Source organism: Cydia pomonella, chromosome 20, assembly GCF_033807575.1.
Source record: "Cydia pomonella isolate Wapato2018A chromosome 20, ilCydPomo1, whole genome shotgun sequence".
NCBI classification, from domain to species: Eukaryota; Metazoa; Arthropoda; class Insecta; order Lepidoptera; family Tortricidae; genus Cydia; species Cydia pomonella.
The window spans coordinates 11,176,884-11,202,667 of record NC_084722.1 but is presented as its reverse complement, the minus strand read 5'-3'; the positions used below and the strand labels follow the sequence as shown (position 1 = coordinate 11,202,667).

The 25,784-nt window shown below is 37.7% G+C and overlaps 5 protein-coding genes across 5 annotated transcripts; all 5 read left to right on the top strand.

Annotated features, from left to right (window-relative positions):
- Nucleotides 1-221: 221 nt before the first annotated feature.
- On the top strand, nucleotides 222-2,831 carry LOC133528932 (uncharacterized). Its single transcript, XM_061866440.1, has 3 exons — nucleotides 222-780; nucleotides 1,233-1,404; nucleotides 2,286-2,831. Exons 1-3 carry the CDS (start codon nucleotides 550-552, stop codon nucleotides 2,516-2,518), a joined length of 636 nt encoding a protein of 211 aa, XP_061722424.1. The 5' UTR covers nucleotides 222-549; the 3' UTR covers nucleotides 2,519-2,831.
- A 107-nt stretch (nucleotides 2,832-2,938) lies between these two features.
- LOC133528931 (uncharacterized) lies at nucleotides 2,939-5,834 on the top strand. The gene is made up of 4 exons (XM_061866439.1): nucleotides 2,939-3,459; nucleotides 3,966-4,125; nucleotides 4,604-4,731; nucleotides 5,334-5,834. Exons 1-4 carry the CDS (start codon nucleotides 3,244-3,246, stop codon nucleotides 5,481-5,483), a joined length of 654 nt encoding a protein of 217 aa, XP_061722423.1. The 5' UTR covers nucleotides 2,939-3,243; the 3' UTR covers nucleotides 5,484-5,834.
- A 177-nt stretch (nucleotides 5,835-6,011) lies between these two features.
- On the top strand, nucleotides 6,012-8,746 carry LOC133528928 (uncharacterized). The gene is made up of 3 exons (XM_061866437.1): nucleotides 6,012-7,237; nucleotides 7,514-7,682; nucleotides 8,225-8,746. Exons 1-3 carry the CDS (start codon nucleotides 6,470-6,472, stop codon nucleotides 8,515-8,517), a joined length of 1,230 nt encoding a protein of 409 aa, XP_061722421.1. The 5' UTR covers nucleotides 6,012-6,469; the 3' UTR covers nucleotides 8,518-8,746.
- Nucleotides 8,747-9,201: 455 nt separating this feature from the next.
- On the top strand, nucleotides 9,202-10,396 carry LOC133528929 (adenosine deaminase 2-like). The gene is given in 3 exon segments (XM_061866438.1): nucleotides 9,202-9,707; nucleotides 9,709-9,934; nucleotides 9,936-10,396. Coding segments are annotated over 3 exon segments (939 nt in total). The 5' UTR covers nucleotides 9,202-9,441; the 3' UTR covers nucleotides 10,383-10,396.
- Nucleotides 10,397-12,043: 1,647 nt separating this feature from the next.
- On the top strand, nucleotides 12,044-16,048 carry LOC133529324 (uncharacterized). Its single transcript, XM_061867020.1, has 4 exons — nucleotides 12,044-12,298; nucleotides 12,955-13,150; nucleotides 14,966-15,057; nucleotides 15,323-16,048. The coding sequence occupies exons 1-4, from the start codon at nucleotides 12,044-12,046 to the stop codon at nucleotides 15,482-15,484; spliced, it is 705 nt and encodes a 234-aa protein (XP_061723004.1). The 3' UTR covers nucleotides 15,485-16,048.
- The last annotated feature ends 9,736 nt before the right edge of the window (nucleotides 16,049-25,784 follow it).

The window sequence follows — 25,784 nt, the reverse complement described above, 5'->3', positions numbered from 1 at the left end:
TAGTATAAATGTAAAAAATGCAATGTAAATGCAAAAATATTTTGCAGGTAATTATTCTCCAGAGTCAGAAATGTGTATAGCTACTAGATTGAGACTAAGATAATTATGTTGGCAGCGATTTTGACAGACGGTGCAAGTGTCAAGTAATGGTCATTTCATACAAGTTTGACGTTTAAAATAACCCGTGCACCGTCTGGGCTATCACAATCGCAGCCACTTTATCTTGGTTTGACTCTAGGTAAATTATCTTCATACTGATAGTTAGGTTAGGTTTATTGCAGTGTGATGCACCAAACGCTTCAGACTTCGAAAAAAAAACTATCACCAAAAACTCCATTTCAATATCTGTATAATAGGGTCTATACATTTTTCGCTATATACTGTTATGTCATAACATGACAAGGTAACTAAGATATATCTAAGCGTAAAAAGCAACTGTGACAAAAATCGACTGTGTGGACATGGCTTAAGTACATTTATGACATATGGAACAGTAGTTACCTGTGATCTTTATAAAACAGAACAGCCACTTAGCCCAAACCAGTCATCATGAGTATACGAACGTGTACAGCTGTGTTAATCACCGTCATTCAACTGGGCATCTGTGATGACCGCTATGGTGACCTAAAACAGAATGAGGCTATGTGTGCGCGTTTTGGAATGAATGCACACTTCGACCCTGAATTGGTGATCAAGACAAAATGGCGGATATACTACACTTGGAATTTGAGACTGTCTTTTGGATGCCTTGATATGACGTTCAAAACTGTTAATCCATTGGTAAGTACTCATCACTACTTAAACAGGTGAAAAGTCTAGCGCTGCCTCAAAATAAATAATAGTACTACGTGGGCTGTGGGCTCCAAAGTGATAACTGAGGATCTAATTGGGATACACTAAGATGGAAATCAAGAACCTAGTATTTTTCCTCTAAGGTCAATGCAATTTTAAGGTTAGGAGATGACATGCCGCTACCCCGCAATGCTATATCGCTGCGTTTCTATCGCAATTTTTTTTTGATGATGAGACGGGGTAGTAGTAGCTGTTGTGTTTAATATTAAGCATTATTTAATGCGTGGCGTTGTTGATGCGGACACAATACAAGAGAAGAACAGCCGATTGACAACTTGCAATTTTATTTACTAGAGATAGGATTCTATGTGGGTTTTATTCCGCTTAATTTCAGTCCAATTTTGATTTTCTACATTTATGTAATTGTATCTCGTACACAGATCATCAACCGCTTCTACTCTGACATGAACAAGCACCTGGAGACGCAGCCAGTTTGGGAGGCAGCGACTCTGCTCGTCACCATGGGATACTTCAACCATCAGATGCTGCTGTTCGCTGAGCCTGGGCCCGCCGGCAAGTTTATCGGAATACCGAACATCTCACAGCGTGCTAGTGAGTACAACACTTGAAACTCGCGTTGTGTGCACAGATCATAACCATCTGCTACACAGACATGAGCAAGCACCTGGAGACGCAGACAGTGTGGGAGGCAGCGTCTCTGCTCGTGACCATGGGGATCGCCGGCAATTTTATCGGCATATGGAACATCTCACAACAGGCTAGTGCTATAATTTTAACTATAGTTTGGTATACCAGGTAAGTCAGCCGTTTCTTAATGCATAAGATAAGATAAAATACATGTACTCGTGACAATCACAAAGCAAGTACGAATATGTGCAGACAATAAAAGCAGAGAAACTTAAAATTAAGTGCGCATCACGAAATTGACCCAAGTCAGCAGCGTGGGCCTTCCGTATGGCCCATTTGATGATGCCACGACAAATTCATAAAGGCACGTTAATAAAACATAATCAAATATAGGCCAAGAAAGATAAGAAAGAATAATAAAGGCACATGTAGAAAAACAAACAAAACGTTGGCTGTAGTTGTAAATCGACCCTAATTATGGTCAAAGGATATGGTGACTCCATTGTGTATTGAAATAAGCAAATAAGCTCCAAACACAAGCAATTTTCAACAAGGAGTTTATAGTGCTGATATCATGCAAGAATCGTAGACCTCCTGAGGGATATTTTGGCTACGAAGGTTAATAGAAATAGTTACCTAGTACCTATTCTGTTCTCTTTACGTAATTTGGTTCCTTCTGATATGGCTTTAATATATAGTTATGACAATGAATCTAATACTCTTAACTTATATGGGCGGAAAATGCTCTCATAAAATATTTGTCTAGTTTGGCCCATTCAGGATAATATGTCTTCAACGCCTCTCCCACTTTTTTGGCCGTAGTCTTAACCACTCTCATTTTTCAGTCGAGATGCTGCCGCATCAAGCCAGCGTGCCGCTCCTCAAGTTCCAGCTGAAGCTGATCCGCGACGGCAAGTTCCTGATCATGATGGACTGCCACATTGGAGCCGTGTCGCTATCCGCGCGGTACAGCGGCACGCCGCCGACCGAGGAGGAGTTGGCTGAGGCTGTGGCTGAAGCTGGGCTAGGGGAGGGCTTCTCGGCTTGCATGAAGGGAAAGAAACCTATAAAACTCTAAGGCAATATGGACATCATTCATAAACGTGCAGTACTGACTCCAATACGACTTACACCAACCCATTCAGTATCTAAGGAGCATGTACCACCGGGATACCACGGCGGCGCAATTAGTCGCCAGCCACCAAAAAAATGTACAGCTTTATGGAGGGTATCCTCATCTGGTGTCCGGCGCCGTGGTGTCCCAGTGAGATTTGGCCCTAGAAGTCAATCTCCCACGGTCTACGTTCAACAATTAACTACTTATGTTAAATTTTAAACACTTCTAGAATGTTAATGCATGTTTTAGATAAAGATATACGAAATATTTTAAACAGCGTTTTAATTTACGAGTGTGAATTCCCTTCTGTATTTTGAATACAAATTATTTAAAATGTTTGTAGAATTTCTTTCGCTGTTAATTCAGTTACCTGAAACCGGTGTTTTTGTTGTCATAATCGATATTGTTGATATGACATAAAGGTCAGTTTTGTTTACATTTTCGGTAATGCAAACCAGCATCCTTTAAAAAGGTAAATAAGTACCTAGTCACAACCAATATATAAACAAAGTAAAACGAAATCAACAGTCAGTGTGAAGCATTAACCAGCAGGTCAACTAAAAAGTTTTAGACGCGTCTTTAACACAGTATTGGACGTCTTTAATTTTTGTTTTGTCTTAGTTCCCCAGTTCCCGGTGTACAGTCTGCACCTCTGTTAAAATCCGTTCAATTTTAGTTTTGCAAAAATGATTTGGTATATTTTCCTGTCGGTAACCACGGCATCAGCAAACCTGGACTTTCGCAACGTCAGCATGGAAAACTGGACAACATGCGAACAGTTCATGTACAACTATACACACGACGTGAACAAGATAGTGGACATCGAGTGGAAGATATTTTACTCCTGGGACGGCATGTTTCATGAGAGCTATAATGTTTGGTTCACGAGGCCCACGAAAGTGGTAGGTACTCATACTGGGAATGGGTTTAGTAAAAGTTTAAGACTTCTACAGAATTTGCATCTGGTAAACCGCAACCGTTTCGTAATCTGAAATTCTCATAACCTTGCCTAAGGCTCCACCAAGGAAAAGGAAGACACACTAATTGGTTTAACCAATACTCCAATTAAAAATGAGTTATCTGCTATTAAATCAGCTAAATCAGCAAAAAAAAGGATAAAATACAAATACTTATAAGTGAACAAATAATCTGTGTAAATAAGAGTTATTTGTTTAGTTTAAATAATATTTTATCTGTAAATTCTGACCTCACGTACAATCTCTCTCAATCTCAACTTTTCTCGGTTTCTCCTCCCTATAGTGGCCAGTGGCCCTTCTGATATATGTCGAAAAGTGGCGATGATAAGTGATGATGGTGGTGTCTGCGAAGTGGTGATCGTTTCCTACTTGTTTAGGTACTTAATTGCAGACTTTTCCCGCACATTCTTAAGATATATTTTTTTCTAAAGCTAATAGATCGCTACCGCGTCCAACTCGAGAAGCAGCTGAAAGACGTCAACTTTAACGACTCCGAGCTGTTCATGGAGAGCCGCATAGACTTCACGGCACTCTTCATCAAAACTAATGTGTCCGGCGTGTACCGTATTGTGCCGCATACGGCTTTTCATGGTTAGTGTTAGTGCTCATATTGGGTATATTAGCTGATGGTAATTGGACTTACTAGTAATTTGAGTAGTGCCGCACTCTTATGGACGCTGCTTAATCCATCATCTTCTTGATGTTAAAGGCCAATGATCCAATATGATGATGATGATGGCATCACCTGTCGAGATAGAAGACTAAACAAATTTGGAGTTGCGTGCAACGTGATCGGTGATCACGTGGTGCGTTCCATAGACGACGAAGCGCCGGAAGCTCAGGCCCGGCCCCGGCCTGGTCTAGCGTGTTATCCTTTACGCAACCCCGCAGTGTCAGGGAATCGGCTGCGGAACCGCCGGAACTTGACACACTTAGGCCAAATCTCCTTCTTAGGATCTCTAGACGTTCAGTCGGAACGCTCAGTATAAAAAATATTTATTGCATAATATGTACCTAAATATTTAAATGTATATTTTGCACTTATATTATATCTAAACAACATTTCCAGTGCCCTACATACCTAAAGCACCCATTGCTCTGAAAGTGGTGGAGCCTGGGTACCTGGGCATCATGAATTGCGGGCTTCGCTACTGCTACGCCTTGGCCCCGGTCCACAAAATGCCGCACGATAACTATGTAAGCATGTACATATATTTAAATACGCTTAAAAAAAACATAAGTTGCTTTACCATTAATTTGGTCATACACATTAACGTTAAAGTAGTTAACTCGTTCGCGTCTTTCCTGTAGACATAATCAAGTTAAGGTAATCAAAAGCCAATTTTTACGCTACACCCTTACAGGCGGGACACTTTTTTTCAGTACTTGTGGCTCAAAGAAGAGAAACGGGATACATAAATATGTACCAGAGTCTTTTTTATGAAATGTAATTTAATTTGTGTCATTTATTAGCAGACTTTACCTCTCACTGTACCTCTTCCTCTACTCTAGCTATGCCTATTAGTACGTATTAATTATTAGTACGTAGGCATTGAGTTAATAATTAATTTGAATGATAGCACATTTAAATTAATTATGAATTGTTGCAAGATATATATAGAAACATCTTGATCAACCATTTCCTTCATAAAAAAAAATGCAAATTTCAATAAATGTTGAAGTCAAAGATTGACCTTGTATCATTTCTGTTGATAGCTAGTTTTTGTGGTAGACATTAGACATCGTTAGCCAGGCTAACTACATTGAATCGTCTTAATACTTACTTATTTTATCTTCAGCTAGCAGAAGCAGCCGCTCGATTGCAGTTCTGGAATAGTTTGGGTCGCTCGTACCTGACGAGGCCTACGCCGAGGCCCGAAGCAACAACGGCTGCATACGACCCTGATGATGACGATATCGAGTTTGAGAAGCACTTTAATACGTTTTAGAGAGTTTCCGATAGCCCGGTGCGTCGTAATCGGTTACGGTTATTTTTGACAAAAAATTATTAATTTACAATCAGTAATTTATGTACGAAAATAAAGGTACAGTATTAGGGAGTCTTAGTTTTTCAATAAAACGCTCAAAATATAGTGAAAATGAAAATATGACCTTGGACATTCAAACTTCATACAATCAAAATATTTCATAAATAAGGGAATTAAATTTGGTATATTTTCGAAAATTCGAGTTTTAAATAACCGGTTATGAAATTTTATCGGTTAATTTATAGGTTAATCGGTTATAATTATTTCGGTTAAGGTTTGATACTATCTGCTACAATCTAATTATTCTACATAGAGAGACATATTGCTTTCTAGTAAGCTCCTAAATACTGGTACATACTTTTAACACAGCCAGATCCGCTGGATTTGATGCTGCCTGTAGGTACAGTCAAAAGATTTAATTTGTGACCCATTTCGTACCTTGTCACAGTGACAAACCACATGAAAGTCTCTACAGACCTCATACTATTGTCACTGTGACAAGGTACGAAATGGGTCACAAATTAAATCTTTTGACTGTACTACACGTGTACCAGTCACTTGTAGAGACGTGTTATCCGCATGAATGTTGTTTAACCAGAGCCGTGGGTTAAATATCTCTGCAGCTGCACTAAACTCGACATAACAGCATCGCACAATATTATAAAATGTTGGTATACATAAACTGTAAAATAAAGTGCTCAAGTTTTATTCAATAAGTACGTTACCTCCTTTTAACCGAAAAACCTACGACAATTTTCCGTCCTTTGTGAATTGTAACATTTAATTATTGTGCTGTTTTTAGAATACTAAACGGCTACGATTGTGTAGGTAAAGAACAGTAAATAAACATATACGCACGCATACACATGCGCAAGATTTATGTCCACAGAGAATTGCAGAATATCAACCACTTTAACCCAAACATTAAACAATTTTCATAGTTCTTCATGATTCTCACGCTTCTGGGTATAAAGACAAACATTTACTTCAGTTCCTCATTTGTGATTAAGCAGGGCAATATGCGTCTCTTGCTCTTACTTCATTTAATCTTTATTATCGAAGCAAGACCTAAAAAACTCCGCAGTCAATCTAGACCACATAATAAAGGATTTAATGTGGACACGGACCCTAACATATATGACAACTCGATACCAATTGACTTTTTAAATATGGACGTGTCAGGTGTTTATGACCCGTCTCTTGGTCAGAAACAGCCATTTGATGGAGTAGCCTTGTATCTGGTACATCGAAGGAAATCCGATGAAGATTTACGGGCCCTCCTGCAACAGGCAGCAGCGATGCGGGAACAACATAAAACGCCAGCAAAACCAATACAATCCAAAAGTGATACGTTTAACCTGCCAGCTTTATTTGATTTCGCGACTATACACGGATTAAATCTTGCTAGACCTGAAATATACGAGGACAGGGTAGCCAAAACCGAGGTCTTGTTTAAGAAAGGGAGCAGAAACCAAAATACGACAAAGCCTGAAGATCCTAAGAATCTTGAAAATATTGTTCCCCTGAGCATGTTCGATATGAAGGCTGGAGTGAACGAAGATATCATCAGATGGACGAGCTGCGATGATTTTGCGAAGAAAGCGCGGTTCCATCCAAGAGACGTGGCGGGGGTGGACTGGGTCCCGTTCTACTTGTGGTCGATGCAGACTTATCCAATCCCTGAGGAGTTTAAATTCTCATATCCTACTAGGAGGGTAAGATAAGCTTTCATTTTAGTAAATTAACTAGTTGGAGAGCATCTTTGTGTTTTCTATCGTTTAGTGGGATTTATTGAAATGCAACTACATAGTACAATAGTGATAATTCGCTGCTAAATATTAAGCGCATTCTCAGACTACTAGATACTAGTTCTAGTCTGATCATCCAACTCTGATGAAAAATGAGACAGGTTTAACATCGTCACGTTAAGTCCTGATAATTATTTCTTTACACTATAGTGGCTCTTAATAATTATGTTTTATTATCCTTAGGTTGTGCAAGAATACAAAGATCTGTACGAGTCAAAGTTGACGAAGAAAATAGACTGGACAGCACCCATGTTGCTTCTGCGTAACTGGCTTGAGATGCTTCTAGTAGCCGGGGACAAGAGAGGGCTGTTCTATGGCATCCCTAAGTCTGCCATCCCAGACGATGTTAGAAGTAAGAATTTGCCATTGAATGAACGCAACAAGCTATCAATTGCACGTGATATTGACCCACCTGTCCCTATCTCTACCACGCGTATTTTGCTGTCCCGCCCATGATGTCAGCGGTCAATAACATGCTGCGAGTGGGACAGCAATATAGTAATGCGCGTGCAATAGAGATAGAATCCGGGCCGGTCAAGTAACGTTATTCCTCGTGGTAACCGTCCTTTCTTTACCACAGACGCTTACTGCCGTTTAAATCGGCCGGAAAGATCAATTCAATCAATCGTTTATTGATCACACGTAAACCTTATTGCAAAGGAATAAGGATTACCAATGTCAGTTAAGTGTGTTCATGTAGATACGTACATTTAGTATTAAAATTCCACTTTACAGGTGTATATAATATGTACAATGTGTTGCTTATACAACTGGCGATGTATACAACTCTCTGAGATATATTTTTGATCTTTGTTGACTAGTTAGTTCTTTGTTCTTTATGAACCCTGTATCAATAGACTACTGATAATTCAATAAAAAAACATTCAATTTCAGATTCAACGACATGGTACCCACACGCTACAATCAGAATGAAGATGGTGGACCAATACCTTGCAATGATGTTCTGTGAGGAGCACTTGGCCATGATGCTGGCTGTGGTGGGGGAAGAGCCGGACCCTCAAGAGAGCGCCGCCGAGGCTGCCAAGCTTGGCTTCCATGGCATCGGGGCTCCTGTGACCAAACAGGGCCAAGTGGGGTCACCGAAAGATGATAGGTTTGAAGACTTTAACGAAAAAATGAATCTAGATCAGCATTCTGCTGTTGTGAAGTCTTTCTATACACCATAGATGAAAAGTTGTGTAGGAATACAAACCATAATACCTACAATTTTTTAACTTTAAAAATAATGGTGCTTTAATGTTTACTATTGTATAAATATCTAATTAAGCAATCTGCAAAATAGATGCAAACGATGTAATATGTTTAATTAAGAAAGGTCGAAAAACTAGTCATAGTCTGACGTAAAAAAAACAATATACGCAAATATTAGGAATGGAATTTCAACAGCTAAGTAATAAGCTACCACCTACTCTAGCTACGTTGTACGATAATATAGAAAAGATAAATAGTGAGTATAAATATGAAGATGAAATTACCTGACAACAGTACCCGCAGCTAAGTCGAGAGATCGAGACATAATTAAAACTAATTATACTTAGTAACTATCCTGTGAAGAGTTGCCATGAAAATAATCACGATTAGTGTTTTGATCAAATCGCCGCGGAAAACATCATTAAATATATGGTGAAAAGAGCAAGGCTAATGGAAATGGATTTACAAATTTCACTCGGAAGCAAATTGGTCCTCTCGGATAGAGAAATGCACGCCAATAACAAATTGATGCAATGCAAAAATATAGATTCAGATAATTCTTTAAACAATACACAGTATTTGGACTTTTCTGGATCATTTTTTACATACAGGGATGGCATGAGGCGCTCAAAGACATATGAGATGATGTGTAGGATGCCCTAAGGAGCAGCGCTCCACATCCACGATTTGCTGATGCTGGACCCTGATGACATGTTGAAGCTGACTTACGAAGATCATTTATACATTTGTCTGACGGAAGACCATTTGCAATTTAATTTTTCTGATAAAATGCCAAAGCGAAATTGCTCTGCCCCATGGCATTCAGTGAAAGATCTTAGAAAAAAATATGGGAATGTTACTCAATTTGATAAAATGCTAAAAGACGTCTAATTTAGGTCATGAGGATGATTTTTCAGATGAAAAAAAAAGTGTGGAAAGAATTTGAACTTTATGTCGATGCTATCTCGTCTCTGGTTGAGTACCGACCTGTGCACGAAAAAATGATTTATAAATCGTTGCAGAATATATATGATGAAAATGTTTTCTATGTCGAGATTAGGACAGGACTGACCTCTTTATACGAGCTGAATGGGACAGTGCACGGCGATCTTTATATGGCATCACTGTACCATCAGGTGGCAAGGAAATTTATGGATGCAAACCCTTACTGCAGAACAAGTTCAAGGAGATCTGAATCTAGCTCGACTAGTAAAACGAATTCTGCCTGAGGTGTTCGCTGGCTTTGATCTCGTTGGACAAGAAGACATAGGGAAACCTCTAAAGCAATATTTACCAGAACTATTAGGAGCAAAAGGTGAAGTAGTCTATTTTTTTCACGCAGGCGAAGCCAACCAGTTCGGGACTCCAGTGGATGACAAATTGTTTGATGCTTATATTGCTGGGAATGAAACGCATAGGCCATGGATATGCATTGTTCAAGCATCTAGAATTAATCAAGCATCCAGAACTAATCAAGCTTGTCTGGGAAAAGGACATAGCTATAGAAGTGAATGTGATATCAAACTCTGTGTTATCATTGGTTAAAGATTTGCGGAACCATCCACTGGCGTTGTATTTGGCGCTGGGTTTGCCCGTGGTACTGTTGAGCGACGACCCCGGCGTGTGGGGCGCGAAGCCTTTGACAGACGACTTTTGTGTTGCCTTCATGGCCATCGCCAGTAAGAAGGCAGATCTGAGAATGCTGAAGCAGCTGGCGATGAATTCTATAAAGTATAGTGCGTTAAACAATGGGAGAAAGGCGAAGTTGTTCAGGAATTTCGAGAAAGAATGGATAGAATTTATAAACTACATTATTGAAGATAAAAGTATGAAAAAATAAAAATATATAAATATGTTATGTTTTTAAGACATTTTTTTTCAGGGATTTTATGAAATAGGTGTCTTATTGAATTAAAATACTTATTAAAAGAAATTATATGAATATTATAATTATTAAGAATTTCATTTAAACCATTGATGTAGTCTAATTAACTGTATATTCACAATCAGCCGAAAAAAATGGCCCCACAAAAGTAATGCTCAAACAGCTTGGGCACGACTTTTGCTCCCAGTCTCGTTTTGGCCGTCGACAACGACGAAATGTTCTGTGAAAAAATGCGCTTATAGGTAATAGCAATACAACAAGAAAAAAGCTATGGCATATATTTCTTTCAGTGAATTCTATTCATATTTTAACAGAACTGAATTTGTTGTAATTTTATGGTATTTAATAATTTATTGACTCTCTATTTATTTTGACGTTTATGCAATGACTGTCAAAAATTATAAAGAAGCGATAATAGCATCTACTAGAACCCATTTCCCTATTGTCAGTTAGCTCCATGTAAGTTGACATATTTTTTTCGCATTCTCTTGGACGGCGTCCCTGTATAAAGCATGACTCACGCTAGAACGATCCGGGCCCGGGCCGTGACGCCCTACACTTCAGGCCGCGTAGCCAACGTGCCAATCGTTAACGCTCCGTAGCGTATCGCAGTCATCTCTTTCTATCACTCTTTCATATTAGTGCGACAGTGACAGTTGCATTTCGTTCGCGTAGCGTTAACGATTAACATGCTGGCTACGCGCGCAGTGCAGTTTTCTATAGGAAACATCAAGTGATCACCGATCACCCGTCACAGAAAATGAAACCCGAAAAAGCAGTCGTTATGAAATGATACGAATCAATTATTATATAGTAACACCCCTATAATGGAACAGGCGCCAGTAATGGGATGGTATAGACAAATCCTGTCAAACAAGTATTAACCATCAGTTTTTAATCGCTGGCAACTTTTTACCATAAACAAGAGCCAAAGAGCTGCTTAAGTTAAATTTTTCATTGATATTAGTTAGTTTGAAACTGGAAGCAAAAAACCATAGTTTTATTTTAATTGGTTACTAATATTGAAAGAAGAATTAGCTTTCATTAAATACATAGAAAACATAAAGGACGAATTGGAAATTCAACTTTTAAAGCATAAAGCGGGAGAAATTTTACAGGTGTCCGTGAAATATTAAAAATACTCCAAATTTTCTCTTAAATGTCCCAATGACCGGTGCCGTTAATATAGGGCGTCTAAGTTTTCACTCGAAACAATGGTAGTCTGGAAATCTGTTATTCAGAGGTAATTCAGATGTTGACACATTCAAAGATTAACAGCGGTCAAAGAATGCTACAACATCCCTCTATTGATTATAAACGTGGTACGGATTCATCTCGTCAGTCATAGTCAGTGCAGATACAGTGTAGGCACGGCACGGTGAATCCTATACTTACCTAAACGTGCATTATAAACATTATCTACTTACCTATACATATAATACCTACTTTAATAAAACAGACTATTCCATCCAAAGTCAAATCCTAACTGTAACTTAAGAGAAAAACAAAATCCTATTTTTTTTAATTCGAAGGCCAAAAATTGAACAAAATTTTCATCTTAAATTACTGACTGCAATTTTTTTATATAACTTTTATTTAACATTTAGATAACAATAATGATATCACAAACATTCAAAATACTCCTCCTCATACTGATAACGCCAGTGTTATCCAAGAAAGTAAAGCTAGGTCCACACTGGGACCACCGCGAGCGCACGACGTGCGAGGAATTCGGACAGTACGCGCGCTTCAACCCGCAAACGATGACCAAGGGGCCGTGGTTTGTGTTCTACTACTGGGCCCCGCAGCCGGACTCCTTCAATTTCCATTTTGACTTGCCCACGAAGAATGTGAGTAAAAACCTTTATCTTTTCTGAAAAAGCTACATTCCATAAAATAATGTATGATTCCCACCGACCGGATGCCATCGGAGCGCAATTCACATTTGTACGGTCGCAAGCCGGTCGGCTCATCGCGGACGCGGACGGCTCCGGACGGACTTCATCACGTCTGTGTACATAGTTTTTATTTTCATTACACCTTTCCCATCACGGAACAATCGTGCTCCGCGCACTTCTCCCAGAGGTCCGGAAACCTCTGGGAGGCGTGCGCGGAGCCGAAGCCAACACGTAGAGACCTTTTTGGCACTTTAATGAAATCTAAGGGATATACCGAGAGAAGGCTGCGCTTGCCCGTTTCACGGGACGCACGCAGAGGCAGCACCCGCCAGGGTGTAAGGACTATTGAGAGTTGGTGGGATCTAAAATGAACTAGGTTATTGGGTCAAAGCGATGGACTAGGAACTGGGTTATGGGATAAAAACTGGACGCCTGTCTCATAAAACGGTATGCAATTTTATTTCCGGCAGACGGTGACTCACCCTCACAAGAGGGGCCCCCACAAAAAGCGACATCTAGGATGGCTCAAGGGCAACACCATGACCTGCTGATAAACGTACCCACAGATGACAGCGTAGGTTAGCAATAGAGTTTCATTTGACACTGTTTAAGTAGGTACAGAGCTCTAAAAAGCAACAAAAGTATTATCAATATATTTTTTGCAGAACTACACCTACCTCCACAAATGCCTAGACAACCGTGTGGCCTATCCCGTCAACTGGACGGCTAAGCACGTCATGCTCAGAGTAGGGGCCGACCTCTCACTATTAGTCGAACTAGGAGACAGAGGACAGTACCTGATGTATAACGTGAAGGCGGTTCAAAGTGAGTAGACCATTATACCAGTTGGAAGGTTACTCACGTCCAGCTTCGCAGGTAAGTATATCCTAGGGTCACTAAAAAACATGTACCGTGTGGTCTATCCCGTCGACAGGACGGCTAAACACGTTATGCTTAGAGTAGGGGCCGACTTTCACTATTAGTGGAACTAGGAGACAGACAAGTACTGTCCGTACTTGATGTTTAATGTGAAGGCGGTTCAAAGTGAGTAGACCATTATACCTGTTGGACGGTTATTCACGTCCAGCCTCGCAGGTACGTCCTAGAGTAACTTAATGGTATTATATAACTAATAGACACATAAAGAGCATAAGCATACTTCCATATTTATTTCATTAGGTACCCTCGAATGGATCTGTTTCTGTTAATTAATTTTATCATACCATTCATCTTTGTTATTGTCATTGTCAAACTTAAGCTTGCCTCTTTTTGATTTGGTGTGCGGGAGCTCGTTAGCACGTGCAAATTTCTCGCTTGCCTAGGAGCGACTAAAAGCAACTTGTACAATTTATACAAGGTATGTAAGCGCTTCAATTTTGGAACGCCTTAACCTATCTGGAGTATCATTGGGGTTATTACAAAAGCAGATAAAGTGGGGGTGTAACTAAAGCACTCTATTCTCATCGCCTTGCTTGTTTTATCATTTTCATGCTATTATCCATTTACTTGGGGTCAGCGTGTTTGTGTGCCTGTTTTCTAGGATACCTTCAAGAAAAGAGCGTACTCCCATCTTAAAGGCCGGTGTTTCAGGGTCTATGGGCAACGATAATTACTTACCACCAGGCACTTCGTCTGCTCGTTTGCCTCCTATATTGTATAAAAAAACTTTATCTTACAGGTCTTAATGTAAAATGAAGCCATTAATTAATTTTTATAAGTAATTAATTAATTCTGTAATTTTTGTTAGGTGGGTCATTCTACTTTTTACTGCAGGCATCTTTGCCCCCAGAATAAGGTATTTGATTTTTATATTTGTACATTATGTATTTTTTTAAATTGTATATGAATATAAAGCACGACCTTGACTTTGACGACCGGTTTGGCCTAGTGGGTAGTGACCCTGCCTACGAAGCTGATGGTCCCGGGTTGAAATCCTGGTAAGGGCATTTATTCGTGTGATAAGCATGGACATTTGTTCCTGAGTCATGGGTGTTTTCTATGTATTTAAGTATTTATAAATTATATATATCGTTGTCTAAGTACCCTCAACACAAGACTTATTGAGCTTACTGTGGGACTTAGTCAATTTGTGTAATAATGTCCTATAATATTTATTTATTTATAAAGCACATCTTAATGCCGCACTAACGATACCTTGTAACGAAAATAAAAAATATTGTATATATATTATATATGTATGGGACGGTAACATAGTTGTATATTTGCATGTTCCAGGCTATAAATAGTAAAAATAAGCCAAGGGCCTATTCTGTGCATATCATTTTTAAAGCTAGTGTAAGTTAAAACGCATTACAAATATTAAAATTTCAAGATTCTTTGAAATTGTAAAAACCTGCAGTAAAAAATAAAATGACCCAGGTGGGGTGAATACTTAGGTTATGGCCTCAATAAGTTTTACTATGAGGCCAAAAGAAAAAAAACTGCTTTCTGTTACCTACATTTCGGCGAATCATTTCGGCGATTATGATTATGATTATGGTTGGCTCCATAATAAACGTTGTTCGGTATGGTATGACCTACATATAAACCCTTCAGAGTATGGTCAGATATAGTTAAGAAAAACACCCTATAATCATTTTGTCTTTATTGGAATAATAACTGAAAATTCTGGGGTTTTAGATCTGCATGGCGCAGGACGAAAACTTATGCCATTGGAGGTTCGCATGAAACAGACAGGAGACAACAAGATCGTTGGCATGATGGTTTGCAAGGTTGGTAACTAGTGTTGGCCGTCCGTTAAGTGCAATTTAAATTTACCATTACAAATTGAACCGTAAAGGATGGTTACAGTTTACGGTTCAATTTGTAATTGTAAATGTTTAGTTGAATTAATGTTTCGACTAACAGTGTTGGCAACATTACTGGGTAGCTATTAGTGCCTCCGTTGTCTTGCGCGGGTGCACGGAACGAGTTTCCATATACTTCATGAGACTAATAATATAATGCTGTGTGTTGTCATTTTAATTAAACTTTCAGAAAGAGACAGTATATGCATTGGCGCGGATGAAAGAATTGCCTCGCAAGAATGAGCTCCAGGATGCAGCAGGGCGCCTCAACTACCGAAGTCGCGGCGGCAAATCCTATCTCTACCAAGGTACGATCATTTTGCCTTTAAGTAATGGAGTTGCCTCTGAGTAAAAGAGTTGCCTCGCCAGAAAGAACTCCAGGATACAGCAGGGTGCCTTAACTACCAGAGCTGTTGTGGCACCTACCACAACCAAGGTACGATCGTAATGAAGTTGTCTCGAAGTAAAAGAGCTGCCTCGCCAGTAAGAGTTTCAATATGCAGCAGGACGCCTCAACTACCGCAGGCACTCGGTGCGGCACATCCTATCTCTACGAAGGTATCATCAAGTAAAAGAGTTCGCCTCAAATTAAAACGTGCGAGTTAACTCACCACTCACCGAGCTCGATGACCAGGAGCTTACTGAAGCCGAGGCGGCAAATCCTACTTTACCTAGTTACAAATAACTTCATATTGGTACATACAATATCCGTGTACAATACCACGAATTAACAATACAAAGACGTTGTTAAAATTAGCATATTTTGTGAATGCAATATAATACTAGTATTTTCAGCCCCAACATTAAAAAATAATCATTGCATAACAGCTATAAAGATTTTTGGCATTTTGGCTACGGAACCCTAGAATATAAAACGCCCTTATTCGTATCAGGTTATTATAAGTATTAAAACATTTTTGTTGTCTCGAATTATTAGGAAAATTGATCGTTAAAGTCTGAACGTACGACTTTTTTGCCCAGGTCACCATTGGATGCCTATACCTGAACAGGACGAAATGGTGTACTGGAGCAGCCCAGCTGAACACTATACAGCTGAGACGAAATGGTGAAAAATTAAATTCGTATAACAAAATGTAAAGCCGTTTGTTCAATGCCATCCCTAATTGAAAATACAACATAGATGAAAATGTAGGTCTTATTGGGATTAGTCCGGTTTCTTACGAAGTTTTCCTATTATGAAAAACGACTGCTAAATTTCGAAGTGATATTTTATAGACTACAATAGTTTTCGACATAAGAACATTATTACATGACCCGGAATCCAGCCCAGGGGCCCATTTCTCGAACGGTATTAGACTAATATTATTAAGTAGTGTGTTGCCATGGTAACTCATACGATTTGACATTTCGTGGACTAATAATATTACCTAGAGTCTAATACCGTTCGAGAAATGGGCCCCAGGATGTCCGGCACTGCAAGGGCGTGCAAGGCTACCAACGCTTTTTACGAGGGAAGAATAGCTTTGCGATCCTAACGAAATAGCGGTACTTTTTCTATTAAATTCCATTACGGGAGAAAACGGTTTCCACTAACTAAATCTTGACAAATTACTTTGATTTTGATGTCGATCACTTCAGCATAATATATTCTAGGTTATTAGGTTTCGTTTTAAAAATGACACACATATTTTTTGTTTTGCAAAGGAGATCGTCAATTTTCTTACGCGTTTGGGCCCCCTCGTCAAGTTGATTAATTTCCTATATATATGTAATGTATATAGGAAATTAATCGTTATAGGTAATTGCTAGATTATTATGGTGAAAACAGGATCACGAAATAAAACGGGAATTTTGAGAAATCCTGCAAAAAAAACTTGAACCTGGCAAGAAAAACATACACTATCATGTAAAAGTATTATGGATTGTTAAAAGAAAATAGACTAATTCTGACAAGTAAATAAAACTATAATCGTATCCTCATACAACAAAAAGTTATATTTTGATCTTGTTCGGAAGTTCATTGTTACTTTGAGTGATTATTCAATGAAATGTATTGAATTATGGAACAGAACAATAAAATGTATTTTTATTATATATTTCTAATTTCCGTTTCAATTACCCCCAATATTATGACTATTTTGCGTATTATAATGCGTTTTGATTAATAGAATAGTATGAACTTTTATACGCGATAGTACAGTCTGTCCGTTTTCTAAGATCAAGTTCGCCATACATTTATTATGGCGTACTTGATCTTCGAAAGCAGACTATACCCAGTGGGCCGATAGCGATGATCTCCTTTTGAAATAAGAAATATCCTATAAACCTAGTTTTTCATTGTGTCAACAACATACAAAAAAATCATGGAGAATGGAAAATATGTAGAAGTGGAATAACATTTTCCCTTTTTACTATATATTTATTTATTTATTTTAAACTTTATTGCACATAAAAAAGAGTACAACAGGCGGACTTAATGCCCATAGGCATTCTCTACCAGTCAACCATAAGGCAAAACAGAGAAACTTCAAGGTGGGTACAGTGAGAATTAAACAAAAAAAAAACCGTAACTTTTAAGCGAAATAAAATTACTAAATAAATACTATAGTATGTTTCATTATACCTATATGTTATACCTTATGTTTTATTATTATATATGGACGAGTACGTACTATACTATCCTCTTAAAACATGTAAAATGTCGGTACAGTAGGAAAATGAGGCGTTTTCCTCAACAGGGACGTGTCGATGGTAATAGACTTAAATAGTCCCCTATTAGCGGTATGAATATTTAAAGCTATTATTCAACTCCAGGGCTTCATTATCCAATTGTTTAAGTATTTACTTCATCTCTATATTAATGTTCAACTTTGAACATTAGGGGTACCAAAAAGTAGGTACGACGGGTAGGACGGTGAAAACTAATTGTAGATGGTTTATTTCTAGATTCCATATGATGAAAGAAAAAGACAGATTGTCCTGAATTATGTACGGAAACAATTTATTTAACACCTTCCCCATAGTTTTAATTCACTACTTTTATTTAAGTATAAGGACTTTCGGAAAACGCTGGATTCCCATTCCGGAGTAACCGTGATGAGCGTCTTCCTTAATCGGATTTAAAAACCGAATCCAAATCGGCCGAAACCGAAACTTCGGTCGGATACTACCAAAAGTACAGTTTCGGCGTTGCTGGAAGGTTCGATATTTATTCAATCGAATTTTCATAGATTTTATGCCGAAACTTGTCGAAACCCGTAACCGAAACTTCGGTCGGACACGAAAAATAGTCGCCTGGATACTATTTTCCATAAGCGTTTGTTCCATACCGCTCTACCGGCTACGTGCTTACGAATCATAAACCGGCCGAGAACTAGGCTTTTAAAAGACATTCAGTTTAGTTTACCGCGACGTTTATTATCTAGACTCTTTTAATGGGTAGGAAGCGGTCTACATAAAGGCCTCGCGACCAGAGTACACGGTCAGAAATGACCTTTAAAAAGTACATATATCCATATCGCTTTGACTCTAAACAAAAGACCTAATTTAACTGGCCCAACGTTCAATTTAGAGCAAAGTGTACAAGGGAAATAAAATCTTTTGGATATATTCCTCATGTGTTGGGATAACCCGTCCAGTGAGATATAAATTACTAAATTTATGGGATATTTTTTTCTCCTGCAACCTTTGCTCAACCGCAGAGCTGGTTCACAGACTTGTGGCTATTAAGTGAAGCATCCCATTATTTTATTTTTGACCATGTTTTGTGGTAATTTTGTGGGCACCCTATTGTAACAGAATCGATCATTATGGTGACAAAGTCAATCAAGTTCAAAATATAAATCCGAAAATATTCCAATAAATCCATTTTAGAAGGTTAAGTCCATGTTTATAGGGGTATATAAGTAAGTATTTTAAATTATTCTCTAATATAATTCCTAACGTAACCTAACTTAATTAAAATACCTAATTGAAATATGTTTTCATTGAAAAGTCCTGCAAATGTAAACGTTTCAGAAAAATAGTTATTACAAATCATTAGCAAATGAATAACTTTAAATTATAAATTATGAGGAAAATAATAAAATACAACTAAAACAATTCCATTGTGAGATTTTTTGTTCAAACGAAATGTCTCTCTGAGAACTGAACAGTAAACCCCCATAGCTTTCAGGTTTTTCAGAATTGCATCTCTCCGCCAATTCAGACTTATGTTTTGACATCAAGATGACATCCAAATGATGTCATTATGTTATCATTCGCCGGTGTGCCTCGCTCGCGGCAATACATGTACAGTCACGTCTGAAAATATCGATAAGGACAAAGTACCAAAAAAATGTATACACCACCTTATATGGGCAATAAGTACGTACTACTCACAAGTACGAGCGCAATGCACGCACGAATGACAACTTAAATAACACCATTTCATCAGAGTAATCAGAGTAACGGACTAGCGATCCAGTGACGTCAGTTCAAGTCCCAAACACCCAAGACAGTACATTTTTCCACCTTTTTCTGAACAATTTACACTTATAATTTACAAATGATGTGCAAACCAATGTAGATATCAATTTGATGTAAAAATATACGTTGGAATTAAACTCTATTAAAAAGAAGCTAGTCTTAAATATTTTTTTTTAAGTATTTTTTTTTGTGTTTATTGTAAATAAAAATAACACTAATAAAAAAAATAGTTTAGGTACTTTCAAATTTTTTGTCCGAAATTAATCCTCAATATTACCTAATTTAGTTTAAACCAATTTGTTATGAGTTTGTCCGAAGCATCAATAATTACCGTGTGTCCGTCCGTCCGTCCGTAAGATTAATGCTGGCGCTCTGTCGCTTGACCCCACGCGACCATTTGTCTTATGACTAATAGAATTATGTAACTTATATGTAGACTATTATATATCATATACATATTAAGACTATCAAGCACCCACCTACGTACAAGGTACAACAAAAAAAGTGGGGATCCGTTTAAGGACATATTCGGTATCGTGTCCTGATTAGGAAACCATAGAGGAACTTTTTTTTACGCGCATAATTTTTAGGGTTCCGTAGCCAAATGGCAAAAAACGGAACCCTTATGGATTCGTCATGTCTATCTGTCTGTCTGTTCGTCCGTATGTCACAGCCACTTTTTGCCGAAACTATTTATGAACTATACTGTTGAAACTTGGTAAGTAGATGTATTCTGTGAACCGCATTAAGATTTTCACACAAAAATAGAAAATAAACAATAAATTTTGGGGGTTCCCCATACTTAGAACTGAAACTCAACCCCCCCCCCCCCTGTAACTTCTAAAATAAGAGAATGATAAAACAAAAAAAATATGATGTACAATTACCATGCAAACTTCCACCGAAAATTGGTTTGAACGAGATCTAGTAAGTAGTTTTTTTAATACGTCATAAATGGTACGGAACCCTTCATGGGCGAGTCCGATTCGCACTTGGCCGCTTTTTTTTTCTATAGGGTAGGACGTCCAAGTCGGCCAACCCTCCATACAAACGCCAAACATTTTTTTTCTACTTTTTCCTAATGAGAACATCATATCGAATATGCCCTTAACCGGATCTCCACTATTTTTGTTACGCCTTGTATACAGGGTGTATGTAGTCACCTGCAATAATTTACGGGGTGAATATATAGGTCATAATAAGCAACTTTTATTATGGGGCGAACCCCGAAATCTCGGAAAAAAAATGTCTGATTCATACATTTTAACTTTTTCTATGGGAGACTTTAAATTTTTTTTCGCGATTTCAGAGTTGGTCCCATAGTAAAAGTTGCTCAGTATGACCTATATATTCAGCCCGTAAATTATTGCAGGTGACTAAATAAACACCCTGTATTAGACTATGTTTTTCGTCGGAAAAAGTGGACATTAGAAGTTAGAGCTAACTTATAATTATACACCTAGTGGGAAAAGCTAGGTATAGTCGAACCAAGCTAAATGTGCATGACTTTTGCAATGACAAAGTGTGGCCATATGTGGCAAATAAAATCTGGCGTTTATAATGACACTGCCTCACTTTGTTCTGCTCAAGTCTGTGCAAACTTAGCTGAGACGGAATATATTTTTTTATTAGGATTATTTTATTAATTATTTTAAGTGGACGATTAAGCATGCTTGTCAAAAGCACATGTAGGTATTTGACAACGTAGGAGACACGTGATTTACGTGATTGACTAACCAGTACGGTTACCACCAGTTTTGATATTGACATATTCGCTAACCAGTACGGTTACCACCAGTTTTGATATTGACATATTCGCTAACCAGTACGGTTACCACCAGTTTTGATATTGACATATTCGCTCACGTTTACGTAACTTACTTTCTTATCTTTCTATTTATCTCGCTCGTACTGGCATATTAGTGCGATGAGATGTATAGAAAGTAAGTTACGTAGACAATGTCAAACGAAATGGAGTAAAACCATGTACAGTCGCCATCAGATATATCGGAGCTGCCAAGGTGTTCCAAAATATCCGAACACGCACTCTAACGCCTTGACAATAGAGACGTGTTCAGATATTTGTGAACAATATGGCCGCTCCGTTATATCTGATGGCGACTCTACAATCGAACAAACCTGATTTTGTGAACCATCATAGAACGTTTTCACAAAGTGTCATAATAATTTTACTTTATAGATCAATACGCCGATGACGTGGTAAAGTGAAAAGGTTTCACTGTGGGTCAGGAATCATTTTGTTCGACAGTACCTACTGATCATTATGACCTCCGCCTCCGCCTCTGCCGACTGTACTGTACTTTAATGAACTGTTAATTATACAAGCGAGTAAATTAAGCTTAGTTTACAGCCCAGTTAGCAATATATAATCAATTTTGTTATAATTTTATTGGCCGTGCCTACATGAAAGTCAACATCGGATTTACGATCGACACAAAATTGCATGTTTGGTATAAATAACGATAGAATGTAGTTAATGAAATTTGAAGATGAAGCAAGTATATATGATACAAAGTTGTATTGTATTGTATTAATGTATTGCATTTCACATGTATATTACAGGTATTCAAAGTACTTAAAAGTATAGGTAGGTACACAAATGATACATGAAACCCTGATGGGCGCAGCAATGAAGGTAGGTAGGTAGGATCGTTGCGAACATTACACAATTAGGTATGTTTACATTGTTAATTTCACACCGAGACAGTGGTACACAAACAAATAAGAGTAGACAAACTGGATCAGCTATATTTACATACAAGTAGTTAAAAGTCTAGACCTACGTATATATTTGATACGGTGTATACGGGGTGGTGTGTGTGTGTATGATATGAGCAAGTATCTATTACATAGGGTGATTTATGAGACGTGAGCAGGACTAAGCCTACACAATCAGTAAATGTTCATGGATCTCACCATCATATTTAAGTAAATTGTGTATGTAATATGTGTATAAGTAAAACAATCGCGCTTTTTTCAGTTATTTAACTTTTTGTTAAGGACAAATATGATTATCTACAATCATGTACACCCTACAACACTTAATTAACAAAGATAAAACCTCTTTAACCGTTATGACAGCACTTTGATTATGAAGGAAATAAAATGTGTCACTAGAGTGAGATACGATTTTTCAAAAGTAACCAGACTCCGATGACATTCTATTTGTCATTTGTTATGGATAAAACAAAGAGGGTGACCATACTATGTCGTAAATAAATGAAAATATTTTTTTAAACAATAAATAATAAATTAACGTTAATCTTACAAATACTGGTACGAAACAGTTGCTTACAACTAACTGAATACGCAAGTTTGTTCCTGCTCACATCTCCTGAATCATCCTGTATGATATGATATAATTAGTATAATCAGCATCAAAGGGAGCGGATCAAACTACGTGTCAAAAGTAGCTCTCTATTAGCTAAGAGGATATACCAGTTGAGCCCCATCTCAGATTGGAGAATTTCAGGTAAATATCTCCGTCGCGCACACGGAGGCGGCTCCTAAAATTAGTGCGATAAGGATAACTGCAGTTTAGGCGAAAAATCCTGCGAAAAAAGATTATTTTCTGAGAAAAAATTTAGGTTTCGTTCTCGACAGTTTCCTCCCCGGAAACTTAACTAATCGTAATGAAATTTTGGGAACATAATGTAAAGAAATTATCTGTGTCTGACCATTTGATCTTTGCGTTTATTGTTGCCGATTTTGTATGTTAGGCGTCTGTTTACGGCGCATTGTTTATTTGGCCGTTTTTAGCTCTTTTTATAGTAACCTAGTTCTTATAAAAACAATAATAACAATAAAAAAAAAACGTACCAACCCAGGTACTGGTAATATTGAGCTTACATAAAATAAATATTCATCTAAGGCAAAAATCGAGACAGGAAAATGTCGAAAACGTTTGTATGGAAAAATGACCACTAATGTTCCCCTTTAATGAAAAGGGTGTACACATTTCAGATTTGCCCTATGGTTGACTGGTAAGATACCCGCAATAGGGTATTTGACTGTATTTAAGATAAATTATTTCACACCATGCATGAAATAAAGCACCAGATTAGCAGTCACAAAAACCACTATTGATGACATTAGGGACTTTGATGACAACTAGAATTTAGTGGTGATGGTGATTCCGCAAATAATGTATTAATTATTTAAGTAGGGTGAAGAAATGCAAATCTCAGGTACCTAAGTAATCATTAAATCCTGCCCAAGGGCTCACTATGAGTAACAATTTGTTTTTCTCAATAATTAAAATAAATCTGAAAAGCGTTTCGGATTAAAATATACAGTCTTTACCTACTAAAACTAAAACAAGATTTTTATCTCCAACTAAAACGCTTCAGAAACGTGTTAACAACGCCTAATGACACGAAAAAACTTGTCAACCACTTCACATTAATACTGCGTTATTCGTTACTAACCACGATTATCATAAAAATCTAGTAGAAAATAATCTCAGGGTCCGTTCGAAGAATAAATATGCCACTCGGAAATTTAGTGCCACGAGGTCCAGAGACTCCCCGCTGTGTCAAAAAGAGCCGCGCGTTGTCCCTGGCGCTTCGACCGCCTTTTTTATAACATATACACCGAAAAAATATACACATATTTTTTGACTGTCATCGGGAACTAATTTGGGAAGGTTTTTTGTAGTTTTAGTGTTTGTAATTATTTTGTAGGAGCTGAGGATGGATTGCGAGAGGCCGCGGTAGACAGTAACGGATTGCTTTCTCGAGTGCCTACTTAGAGACTGTAGACCCTTGGTAAAATAAAAATTAATCTTGTTTTGAACATCGTGAAGGTACGAGTGGTCGGTATACGCTAGACATGTAACGTTTGGTTTTATACCACATAACCTATAGATACGTAATTTAATAGAGTAGAAATAAGCTCGGGGGTAAGACAGCTCAGACAACCCACAAAGACGCGGGTTTAAAGTTTTAAAGTTCTCAGTTTTTGAAATACCTACTAAAAACCTGAAAAAATATCTATTTAAGCACGCCCAATGTTTTTGCCCTATATAAGGAAAATCAATTTCACCACACCAACTGGTATAGGCCATCTTGATTGTTCAAAAACTAATGAGAAACTGCATTTTTTCCACATGTGGGCCAAAGCAATCAGATGCAAATTTTGAGTTATTTCTTTATGTTAGCTGGTAGAATTGACTTTTACATGATGATTTTGAATGATAATTTGTTTATTATGTTCATTTGAATTTGATTTGATTTTTTTGATATTGCATAGTTAGTATTTGCCTCGCGTTGGTGTGAACCTTTTGAACGCCAAGAATACCTAGTCGTCTTCACTAGTCGTGCCCACAGCGCCAGGGACAACTACTTAATAATGACTACTTATGTGTTGTGATTATGACAGACGCTGTCAAAGTAACCTTCAAACTTTCAAGTAACATTGACATTAGCTCGCTTGCGCCCGGGACCTAGGCGTGTCAAGTACGTTTTTGTTCATGACATGAAACGCTCAAAGGGTTAATTGTAAAGGTCAAATTTTTTACTGAAACTTGATAAACAAAGTGATTGTCAGAGTCAGTTGACTCGTGCATCGGACAACAAGTCATGTCGATGATCGCCGTCATGCAGATCGTGTCTGGAATTAATGTAAAAGCAGATCCAATTCGTTTTTGTCGCCTTCAGATAGAGTAATTCTATTTAAAGTGTTTGGGGAGCTTGAAAAGATCGATTACTTGATTCGATTAGAGGCTGTAAATGGGTTTTCTGTGTGCATAAGAAATTGCTTTATTCGTTAATGTTAGGTGTAAAAAAAAATTGTGATCTAGATGATGCCAGCGTCATATCTAAACTGGGTACAGATATTTTATCAATGTGGTGTGTTTATCTTGTGTTAAATTGCGTAACAAATAAATTAATATGAAAACCATTGTGACATGTAACTTGGCGTTATAAATAAAGTTTAATATACAAAAAATATTACTTTGCTTATCCGCGAAAAGTTAACGTGCTAGTCAATCAGTGCTAACCCGTACTTACTTGCGTATTTTTACATGCAACACACTATTAGCACTGATTGACTAGCACGATATCTTTTCGCGGATAAGTAGGTAATATTTTTTGTTTTAATTGATATGGATTTCCACAAAGTACTTAACGCCTGATTCTTTATTTGAATTTGTATCTTTTCGAAAAAATGGAATGTTTTGGTCCTAAGTTAGGGAGGTTGAA